This window comes from Vanessa cardui, chromosome 12 (genome assembly GCF_905220365.1).
Source record: "Vanessa cardui chromosome 12, ilVanCard2.1, whole genome shotgun sequence".
Lineage (NCBI taxonomy): Eukaryota > Metazoa > Arthropoda > Insecta > Lepidoptera > Nymphalidae > Vanessa > Vanessa cardui.
The window spans coordinates 1471359-1484097 of record NC_061134.1 but is presented as its reverse complement, the minus strand read 5'-3'; the positions used below and the strand labels follow the sequence as shown (position 1 = coordinate 1484097).

At 31.9% G+C, this 12739-nt stretch overlaps 1 protein-coding gene across 2 annotated transcripts in view; it reads left to right on the top strand.

Annotated features, from left to right (window-relative positions):
* Positions 1 to 12739, top strand: part of LOC124534449 (flocculation protein FLO11) — a 100968-nt gene that overhangs the window by 34662 nt on the left and 53567 nt on the right. For both annotated transcript variants that reach the window (XM_047110337.1, XM_047110336.1), the window contains exons 2-3: positions 6445 to 6499; positions 9831 to 10016. In XM_047110337.1, the coding sequence (XP_046966293.1) occupies positions 6445 to 6499; positions 9831 to 10016 (241 nt within the window). The remainder of the gene's footprint in view (positions 1 to 6444; positions 6500 to 9830; positions 10017 to 12739) is intronic.

The following is a 12739-nucleotide window of genomic DNA, read 5'->3' as shown; positions in this document are numbered from 1 at the left end:
CCAATGCGGGTTGGTGGAATACACATGTGGCAGAATTTCTATGAAATTTGACACATGCAGGTTTCCTCACGATGTTTTCCTTCACCGCCGAGTACGAGATGAATTATAAAGACAAATTAAGCACATGAATCAGCGGTGCTTGCCTGGGTTTGAACCCGCAATCATCGGTTAAGATGCACGCGTTCTAACCACTGGGCCATCTCGACTACTTATTATTTAGAATATATTATTTATTTTAATAATATAAATAAATAAAATCAAACAATTTAACCTTCTAAAACTCGCATGTTTAATTCTATTTTCAAACGTTTTTTCCTTAACTATGACATACAGAAATTGCACAAGACACAATTGTGTACCGATACGCTGATATTCGTTTAAAACCGCAACTGATTGAAAGGTTAACTTTGGTATTCACTGATAGTGACGTTTGTACAGTCAGAGTAAGAAAGCCTTCGTCAGTTTTCAAATTCATTCCTTTATCAAGTCTTAAACTCTTCGTACCTTTTAAATCTAAACATCAAATCATTGCGACGCTATATGTCATTCTGGATCGGTAAAGTAGATTATACTGAGATACTTTTGCTGTGCTCATACTGAGCACAGGAAAATAGTTCTTAAGGTGACGAACCTTTTCTTAACCCGACTGTACAAATGTCAGTATAATGAATAATTGAATGAATGATTTCGGACTTTAGGGGAATATAATAATAATAATAATAATATTCTTTATTCATAACAAATAATTTACAGATTAAATGAGTTCCCTGGTTCTTGTGATAAGCAAAAGCCTGTGCCACAAAGAACCAGTGTGCTCTTCCATTATTAACTTCTTAAAGGTAAATTATACATGTGAGAACGTAACCAGATTATACATAACGAAATAAAAACAATAAAATGGTATGAGATATATATGGAATGAACATATGTTCAACAGAACTATTGGATTTTAGCCAGATCGCCCAAATAGGTTACCTGATGGTCATTATTCTTCGTTAAAATACTTCATGGCAGCTGACTTTATGATCAGAAATGTATAAGTAATAAGTGGTTTGCGCCTATTCAGACGGGTTTTGCGCAAGAACCCGTTAGAAAAATAGTAATAAAACTTCTAAATGGCTTCACGTAAATAAGTCACCTGAATATTATTTTTTCTAAACTAATTGGTAAACAATTTTTCAATGTCATAAAATAAAAATATCAGGAATCAAATTCTACTAGTTAAACTCAAAAAAGCTGTTGCAGATTAAAATAACAATCTCCATGAAGCTTGATATAGATCTGAGGTAGGAGTAACTTTAGCGCTACACACATTGGATAATAATATATAAACAAAAGAGCAACGTATCCCAGGCATTATCTACATGGTTGTGATTTTCGACACCATTTGTTTTGTCAGTATTACTGAATGCTCTTGATCTGTGAGAGGAAAGTGTCCTGACTGGAAATCCAGCTCCTTGATTTATTGAATGGTTAAATTAGGGAGTTTTATGTCAGGACCTATACCTATTTGACTTAATTATTAAGTATACGGTAAATATTTCTTTTAAAACGTTTGTAATATTGTATAGAAATACAGCGAAAATGAGTATATTTACGTATTTTGAATACCGATAACCATATAATTTTGTTTATGTTTTCGCGGGCACATATACCATAATGTTAACAAAGCATGGCCACCTCAACACAAGGAATAATGTATTCATTTATTGATTTTACACATCTAATTAAGCTATAAAAAATAAGTGCTACGTTTCAAAATGTATTCTGCAATATATATTTAAAATTAAAATGTACTTTTGAATAATAATGATTGTATAAATAAGATAAGAACTTGTTTCCAGCATCGAGTAATAAAAAAAATGGAATATATTTTACAAGTATGTATGTCACAAACTCAATATTCAATTGCAATGTATCAACGGACAGAAAAGCCGGCAGTTGGAATAACGCACTGATTGAGAAACGCATGTGGTAACGAACGCGATGTGAAGTAACTCGCTGATCGCGTATATCGTTATCGAACATATTTTTTATTATATTTATATGTATTATATGTTGCCGTGATTTTAAGGTAATCGAGTCGAGATGGCCCAGTGGTTAGAACGCGTCCGTTTAACCGATGATTGTGGGTTCAAACCCAGGCAAGCACCGCTGTTTCATGTGCTTAGTTTAGACAAATTTTATTCATCTCGTGCTCAGCGGTGAAGGAAAACATCGCGAGGAAATCTACATGTGACAATTCATGACAAACGTCGTGCGATAGACCCGATTGAAACCTATCTTCAATAATAAATCGTTAAACAATCATGACTTTTTAATCGACAAGATAATAAATCCGCAAAATTCATATATTCGTAATATTGCGATATTAAATCCATGAAATTCAATGGCATGACAATAACAAATGACAGTTCAGCGGGCAGCCATGTTTGACTTTTACGGGTGCGTTCAGAAAATGCGCTCCAAATAATAATTTTGTTGAGGGGTGTAATGGTAGTTACAATATTTATACTTTGATTTATTTAGTTTAATTATTTTACCCGAACGAAGCTGGGTTTTAGTAAAAAAGCATCTAGTAAAAAATAAAAATTAAACATAAATTAATGAGAAAGGCTGTCTAAGGCTAACATAACATTTTAAATCAAATTCAAAGAATGGAGGTTCCTGAAATTAACATCTTAAACACAAATAAAAACAAACCTGTGAAGCATTTCTCGTTATGATAAGAATAATAGGTACATGTAGTTAATACTTTATGTACGTATATTTTTAATTCGAAAAATAGTGTTAGTTGAGAACTGTAAAATAAGTCTTGCAATAAAGGAGTGTAATCAATAATAATCAGTAAACAATTTAACAGTTGATTGAGAGGGCCAATGGCACGCGCCAAGACGTACCGGATGCTCGGCGCATCTTGGAGCGTGACGATTAAGAAATTAATCCATTGGCATTTTTTTGTAAAGAAAGGAATACAAAACAGAGCGATGAAGATTGATGAACATCTTGCTATTTATTCCTTTCATCATTATGAAAGGGTCTAAAATATTATTTATATACATTTTAATTATATTAAATTATATAATAATATTGAAAATCAAAATAAAACGTAAACAAGCGTTGCATTGTGACAGGAATATCAGTTTTAACATAACATAGCACTCCCGTCACCGATAAGACATAAATATATATGTATATAATATGGAATAAGAGACGAATAATTAATATGTAGAAAATAAAATACCGAACAACATATTTTTATACTTTACCGATTTGCTTAATCAAGTTAATACAAAAAACTTGAGTGCAAAATAGCGCATTTGCATTTAAATTCAGGCTCAGAAACAAATAAATCGAAGAAGGTTGGGTCTCTTTTTTTGGGGCTCAATTTTAATTAAGTTGTAAATATTTTAACAAAAACGTTGTTTATTCGACAATGATAAAGTTATTTGAGATAAGTCTTAATAGTTGTGAATTGTGACTTCTGAATTATAACATTAAATATTTACGATAATATACCTATATAAAAAGTGTTATTTACGGTTCTCAATAGTTTAAATTAAAAGAGAGTGAAAATGCAAAGCGCAACAATTATTAGTGTATATATTTGTGAGTATTTATATATATTATTTATAACAGCTTGTTTTGGATTTTTATGTAAGTAACGTCGGACTAATGCTTAAATTATAAGTAAAAGGTATGTGGAAAAGTTCTCAAAACGTCTAAATACGGAAGATACAAGGTTCTATATATGCATTCAAAATTACACGGGTGAGCTCAATCTACCGATACATAAATGTAATGGATTATCTAAGTTATTTAGACATATATCTAGGGTTGCCAGTTAGATGGTATTGTAATAAAAGAGGTTGAGTAATTTAGCTATACTATTTACAATAATAACTTTTACGAACGAACATTCTTTAAATAAAAAAAAAATAAGATATGAAATTAAAATAAAGATGCCCTACATTAGTACCATTATATTTAATATTAATATTATTTATGATATTTTAATGACATACGGATTTTCAGAAGGGTAAAAATTCGACATAATTTTTTTTTTATTAACTGCTGAAACCTTATAATATAGACTAATAAATATTAGGTATATATATTATTATCGTAGGCGTTCAATTATCTTACTTTTCAGACGACCGTTCGAACTTAACTCGAACATAGTATTTAGACGATACAATACTGCAAGCAAGCGATCAGGCGGTAGGTCTGGATGGTAGAACACCTTGGCCGCAATAGCGGTGTGTGTTCAAATCTTTCTGTGTCACAATATTTAATATACTTTTCAAATCTAGATAATCATTTGTAAGTATTTGCGAAACAAGTCACGAGTATATTAATATTCGTCTATATTATTCGATTATTCATAATTCAACTAGAAATTTTAAGTTACTACGTACTAGGACTATTAGTACATAATATAATAAAAAAAAAAAATATTTGACAGTTGCCAGCCCTACTTACACCCGTCTTACCTTCGTCATGGATGCTTTGGCGTCCAGCTTACGTAAAATAGTTGCATTACCTTATGAAATATTCCATGATCACTCTTATACGAATAATAAATACTTGTGATATTTTTCAACTGCCCCAACGAACTAGGAAATACTCCGCTCTAATTTAATGTCCTTGCAAAATATGATTTCGAGTTGACGTTTTTTTGTGTTGATTTAATGCGATATATTTAACAAATATTTATTGGATGACTTTGTGCAAACCAGTCTGGCAAGGACTCTCACCAAACCAAAACCCAATAATACTAGTATTACTGGGTTTTAGTTTGATGAGAGTCAAGTGTCACTACAGACACAAAGGTCACATAACATCTATGATGTTCCTAAAGTTATTGGTGCCTTGGCGATGTAAAGAATGGTTAATACTTTTGACAGAGCTTATGTCTATTGACATATGCCCGACCGTCTACCAAGGTTTGTATCAAATACAACATTCCTCTATATTATAAAGCAGAACTTGCTAAAATGAAGACTTAGGCACGACAATTGAAAAACAATCGCCCCATAGGTATATTCCAATTATTAAAACAACAACAACAACAACAGCCTGTAAATTCCCACTGCTGGGCTAAAGGAATCCTCTCCCTTTGAAGAGAAGGTTTGGAACATAATCCACCACGCTCTTCCAATGTGGGTTGGTGGAATGCACATGTGGCAGAATTTTTATGAATTTTTTCACATACAGGTTTCCTCACGATGTTTTCCTTCACCGCTGAGCACGAGATGAATTATAAAGACAAATTAAGCACACGAAACAGCGGTGCTTGCCTGGGTTTGAACCCGCAATCATCGGTTAAGATGCACGCGTTCTAACCACTGGACCATCTCGACTCTATTATATTAAAACTAAACGATTCGCATTCATGGCTTCGTAAATGAAAACAGTTAATGGTCGCAATAAAGAACTCATATTTGGAATATTAGCACAAAATTGTCAGACAGCCGTTGCATTTTCAAAATGGCGGACAATGTCGGAAGTATTTCAAAGCTTTACCGTCCTTTCAAGAACGTTCTATATTAATTGTAAGCGAGTCATAAATATTCAAAGTAACGATACAGTTAGTTACCGATTGTGTCGGCTAACTGTCGCACGTTCTGTTTCTTTGGGAAAATAGGTTCGTTTATGAATACTGAGTGAATTACACGATGGAACGGGAATCATGTTGAAATTTAACTTTACTAAAATGATTTTAAAGATTTCATGATTTTATTCGTGTGAACTAAAGCGAGTTATAACTGCTTAGAGCTCAAATATTCTATGTCCTTTTATCTTTATGAAAATAATATTTCGATCGCCCAGAAGTAACTATGTTAGTTTTTTTTTGACGTGAGGCATATTCAAGCAAATGTAAATGGCCAGACATATTTAAAAAAAGTATTTATTTAAGTTTCGAATAAATGTGACATATTGTTTTAAACACGTTTAATAATTTATTTTTTAATGAATATCTCTAACCATATACATATCTGCATAATAAGTTCCAATTATATGACGGCACCATTTTCTATAGGTTATCTATTGACTTTGTAACGTGTTTAAAGAAATGCAATACTGGCCTTTACATTGTATCTGTTTCCGGTATTACATCAAGCGTAAATACTGAATTGTATAATCACAGCCTGAAAAAATTATAATAGAAATAGTTTGTTACAACAAGTTTCGAAACGTACACTGCGGATAGTACAAGCTGTGAAGTTTGTTTCTAAAAAGTTTTTATAACGGTGACCTCTCAAAATTGAATCCATAAATTTATTTTTTAAAAATAACTATTCTAACCTAAGAGCTTTTTCTTAATTGTTTTTTTGTTGCGTATAATTTTTTATTAAATAAGTTTAGACTAATGGTGCATTTTTTAATGTAGCAAAACCTTATTTTGTTTTTATGCTAATGTGTGATTTTTTTTGTCTACAGGAATACACAACATGGCTGTTTATTCTGATAGCTGCTATAACACTGGCAACACCAGGTAAATTAAATATTACGATTTAATATAAAACACTTGTCAAGGACAGGTCACATCTGGCAGAATTTCGATGAAATTAGACACATGCAGGTTTCCTCACGATGTTTTCCTTCACCGCCGAGCACGAGATGAATTATAAACACAAATTAAGCACATATATACAGTGGTGCTTGTCTGGGTTTGAACCCGTAATCTTCAGTTAAGATGCACGCGTTCTAACCACTGGGCCATCTCAGCTTAGTATCACAAGGGTAGTCAATATCATAATATGGTCACTTTTTACTTGGATCCGGATGCAATTTTCAGTGAACCAGTGCAACTAATGACATAATAAGTTAAATAGGTGATTGTGGCGCTTGACCGTTTCAATATTTAATTACTCACGAGTCACGACTATGTGGGTTGCCAATAACTCCATTTTACCGCGATCCTGGAACTATATGTAAGCAATTAAAAGTTACGAATCAATGCTAAATTTGCGATCATCCAATATACTTGACCGGTATTATTTTTTTAAAACGCTATAATCAGTTTTGTTAAAGGGATTAAGAGGAATTTTGAAAATGTATTTCTTAAATAAACTCCTGTGTTGTGTGTTTGCGGGTAATAAATAATAAATAAATATTGGACAACATCACATACATTACTCTGATCCCAATGCGAATAGCTAAATCACTTGTGTTATTTAAAATCGGAAGTAACGACTGTACCACAAACACCCAGACAACATAGAAAACTAATGAATTTTCTACATCGACTCGGCCGGGAAACGAACCCGGAATCTTAGCGTGGCGTACCCATGAAAACCGGTGTACACACTACTCGACCACGGAGGTCGTAATTATTGTTAAACTTATTGTTTAATATTAATGAAGATACCACACTAGATGAATTTAAATATTATATTAATCATTTATATGAACATATATCGAATCTAGTTTTACATGGTACAAATGCATTGTTTTAAACTGAGACAATTCCCTGCCATTGTTCAGAAAACAAAGGAACAGAATGTAATCATGAATCACCATATACGGAATCCCCATACAAATGCATTTTGAAGTAAACTCACTATTTGTATGAGTGCAGCGTATTTTGTTTATTTAAAACGTCCACAGAGTAAGGCATGCGCAGAAGTCGCTTTAAGATAATACGTAATTTAAATGTATGTTTTTTTTTATAAATAGAAGGGTCTATATATATTTCTTACATTACATTAAATTCTAGTTCGATGAAGAAATCGAATAGGTCATCAATATATTACCCACCACCCAGTAGGTAACAGCCGCTCTATTATATTCTGCCACCAAGCAGCAATACTAAGTGTTGTTAGTATTGCATAGTTATTGAATTACGTGAATGAGATAGCCACAAGGAACAGAACATCTTGGTATCCAAGATAAGCTGCGCGTTCTCAATGTATGGTTACATATTTACCTTCAAATTACTTACAAATCATCAAAAGAGTTTCTTGCCGGTTCTGCTCAGTGGAATCTGCATTCCGAACCGGTGGTAGCTTCACTTAATATAGTTTGTTAAATGACAATTCAAAATTGCTTGTAAAAGCCTACTTATATCAAGTATATTTTGATTTTGATTTTAAAATATTGAACATAATGTATCTGAAATTAGCAGTTCCATTCAAATTTCCTGTTTTATTACTTATTTATTTCATTTATTTGAAGGTAACGGGAATAAGCTGAATTACTGATTTATGTAAAATATAATCTGTCGTCATGTCTGCAGTACTCACACTCATCCGTAATCCCAAAGGCCATTGCCCCGGGCCCGCACAATGCCTCATTGTGATCATCGACGTACAAACGGCAAAACCTTCGAGTTTTTTGCAGTTGTAAACCAAGAAAACGAAAGTTTGATTATAGTCTGTTCTTGTAACGTTCATTTTTTAAATAATCATTATAAATATCATTAATTATACAGGATATGTCTATACTTAATCTTTAACAATTAATCTTGTGCTGTACCTATAATTAACGAATAATTTTGTATCGATTGTTTGTGATTCACTAATAATCGTAACTCGTAAGTCGTTAAAGTAACTCCTCGAAGTCGAAATGTATAATATAGGCGTATTTAACGAATTAAAAACTTGGGAAACTGTTTTTAGAGACGTTTCTTAATAACGCCTCGCTGGAAAATAAATAATAGGTTTTTTAAATATGATTCCAGACATTAAACTTTTTACGGTATTCTGTACGATAAGACGTGTTTTGTACTACAATCTTAATTAGTATTTTGTATAGTTTGTTTTCTTTTTGAATGTCTCTGAATGTTAGTTTTTTAAACACAACTGCTGGAGATTTGATAATGAGATTAAATTAAATAATTTTTTTGTATTAATGAAATAAATTGGGTATTTTAATGACTCAATTTTTTTATAAATAAAATTGTATATGCAAATATTGTGAAAAAATATATCCTATTTATGAATAATTAAAGTGCAATCGTGCTGAGACGTTTATTTTAACATATCCTGTACGCTTTGGGTACTAGAGCTATATGTTGTAGTTTTTTGTTATTTAGTTTTTTAGCTTCCTCAATGTACAAAAAATCTTGGTCTTAGTATAGAACTCGTTTAAAGATATGCTACAAAAGTCAAACCAATTATTTGTTTGTTTCACACGTTATTAAATGTACCATAGAGAATATACAGAATAAATGTCAAAAAAGAGACCTTTCTTTCTTTAAAATGAAGAGAGCATTCTCTCTAATTCTCTTCTAACACTCACGTGGTTAGTAAGAGAAACAAAAGTGGATAAGTATTGCATAGAACTATTCAAATGATAAGGTAGCCAATTGTGCAACATGCAGTAAATAAACTATGAAAAATGCACTATTTGCTTTAGGTAGAGGCTCAATCGAACGGGACGCCAAATCAAACATGACGTAAAAGTGTTCATTATAAAATCAAACCAATAACTGTTTATTAGTTTAAGTCGAAGTTTGTGTCTTTGGACTTTTTATATGAATTAGGGTGGCCAAATGGGCCAACTGAACTTTCTCTGAAATTGACGCAGTAAGAAATATTAACCATAGATCGCCAATGCTTCGCCAAACTTAGATGACACCGAACATGTTAGGTCCCTTTTGCAAATAACAATACAACGTATTGCTGTTTGGTCGTATTTGTGATGCGTTGGGGGTACATACCCAGGTAGGCTTTCCTTAAGCCTTACACCAAGTACATTACGAACAAAAAACCTATTATTTAAGTACTTGTCTAAATATTTTTAAGTCTATGTATTATCAGCAACAACTTTTTAAAGTAAGCTTTCACTATAATTGTATTAATTTATATTTCTTTCTATTTTAGCGCTCTCAAGTTCACCACGCGTGGTGTGCTACTACACAAATTGGTCGGTGTACCGGCCAGGAACTGCGAAGTTCAACCCTCAGAACATCAACCCATACCTGTGCACCCATCTCGTGTACGCGTTCGGAGGCTTCACGAAGGACAACACGCTGAAACCTTTCGATAAATACCAGGACATTGAAAAAGGTAACTTATAACTATATATCATCTTTAATATTGCATTTTGAGTCCTGCTATTATTATAATTAATTAATTTAATAACAATATTGCATATACTTATACATATTTATAATTACTAATAATAAGATTAGATTCACTCGTTTTAACCAAAATCAATTAAATAAACTTAGCCGAGTCTTTACATACATTTATGTAGACTTTTTACATAGATTATTTCACCAATGTTTTGAACGTATAGTGGTTCATTCTTATAAATGTAGTTTACATAGTAATACTATGAAACTTAACTTCTACCTGCTTTTAACTTACACTATTTGTATAAAAGTCATGCCAGATCCGTTATTTTATAATTTATGTATTAAAATATATCGTTATTTTGTTGCATTCACGTCCTTTGCTTTATGAAACTTTCATTTGGAATAAATGAAATGAAATGATAAATGAAAAAAAAAATGCTAAGTAACGCGGATAGATTAAATATAAATATCAATATATTTTCAAGTATTATGAGAACCAAATTCACAATGACTTACTGACTACATTATAAAGTTACTTGAGTATAACGTTAAAGATGAAATAATGTATATCAAAGATTTACTTAACAAAAAGTAATATCATTCATACATATGTACATACATACATATAAATTAAACCCAATCTCATTCGTGTTCTATGCTTTCATGCATCATTAATTCGCATTTACAACTTGCATTCGCTGATGATGTGTATAAACAAACATTATAAATACAAAATAAATCATCTTAAACATCCTTGGTGTAGAATCATATGTATATCTACTAAGGTCAAAAATCTTGACTTTTTAATAACGGGCATATGTCATATGCCAAGTTTACATCATTTCCTAACCTAAACCGCATTAGTGATAGGTATTTTAACCGTACAGCCAAGTCCGTGACACAATTACGATAAATACCAAGAGCGTTACTAAGTGGATACTTTGTGACCAATTTTGACTTGCAACGGGACCGATCAAAGCGTTAGCCTTAGCCTTTAAATGGCGAAATCTTATTGAGTGGGTTAGGTTTTAAATGCTGAAATCTAACTGTTAGAGACATGTATTTTCTCAAAGAATCACATTTAAATCAATTACTAAGAAAATTACAATATTTATAGCAGGAAAATTAAATCGATAGCCATACATAATACGATTAGTATTACAGTAACCTAATAATATCAGTGCAGTACAAACAAGTATGGATATTTAATGATGTAAAGTCTACTAAAAAAATATAGTGCTTAAACAAAATAATTATTTGTGTAGTATGCGTAAGCACCCTAACCTTTGTTGAGATTTAGTTGATTTTGCCCGTGAGTATATTTAGCATGTTAAGAAAAATAGTTGCTACGTTTTCCGGGCCTATAGACCTTTTCATCCGAGGATATCTTTTACTCAGCAAGGGACATCAATTGAGTGTTTCTCATTTTTATTGATCAATGATGACACGCATATTATAAGGCTTAATATTAATTCATATGAAATTAGTAATTGCCTCGTTAAGTCACTATTTCTTCTGACTGGTCGAAGTCAAAACTCGAGAAAGAATTAAAATCGAGGATGGTAACACAATAGCGATACACTATAACTCATTTAAATATTGAATTATTGGTAACCTTTGTTAGAAATTTTATCAAACGGATGGGAGGAACGTCCTTACATTGTTTAAATAACAAACTCATCCTCTTCAATTATATTATTATTCTATAACAAGTTTAAAGTATTTTATCAATTGTTGAAACAACCGGTTTATTATAATTGATATTTCAAATAGAATCCTTTTGATTTCAATTCTACAAACTCAATAGAAATACGTATCTATACATATAATACAATTGGATTGTCTGTTTATATACATATATATGTATACACGGTACATATACTAAAAAAACATTTTTTACAATATTTGTCTGTCGGTTTGTTTGTAAGTTCCGGCTAATCTCTGAAACGGCTGGACCGATTTTGACGGAACTTTCATTGGCAGATAACTGATATAATAAGGAGTGGGTTAGGCTATCATATTTTTTTTGTTAAATTCAAACGCGTACAAGGTCGCAGGCACAGCTAGTTTGTAATAAGATTATTGAATATTTTTCGGCATATCTTGTAATAATGATTTTAATAAATAATTGGCCAGCCGTTTCTCCTCTCATCAATTTTATCGATTAATTATATTGTTCCTGTTTCATTAATTTAAATGGTAGCGTTCAATTTAATTACATTAAGTACAGTCTATATATTAATTTGCGGAACTTTAGAAACGCATTGCTTTCAAGGACATGTCTTCGGATGAATATACTTCGGTTTACAATACGGCTGATATACGAATGCAATGGATGGGTTATTTATTCTAAGTGTAATTTTTTAGAGCTTAAATTGTACAGTTTCGGAGCCAGTTTAACTTTTCGTATAATCAAAAAAATTTACATAGAATTACAAAGATATTTCTTTGAAAATGTTTGGTACTCTTAAACACGAATCAGCCCCAGTCACCAGTGGAGGCAATAAGGCGAGGTGTTATACTTTATTTTCGTAAAGAGTATAGAGTATAAAGTATACAGAGCACACTGAGTAGGAAATTGAATGAACGACTACGATCACGTTTTCATTCGATTGCGATAGTGATTGATAATTTGTTAGAAATGTTCCGCTGTCTTTTTTATGGTATAGGTTGGCGGACGAGCATATAGGCCACCTGATGGTAAGTGGTCAC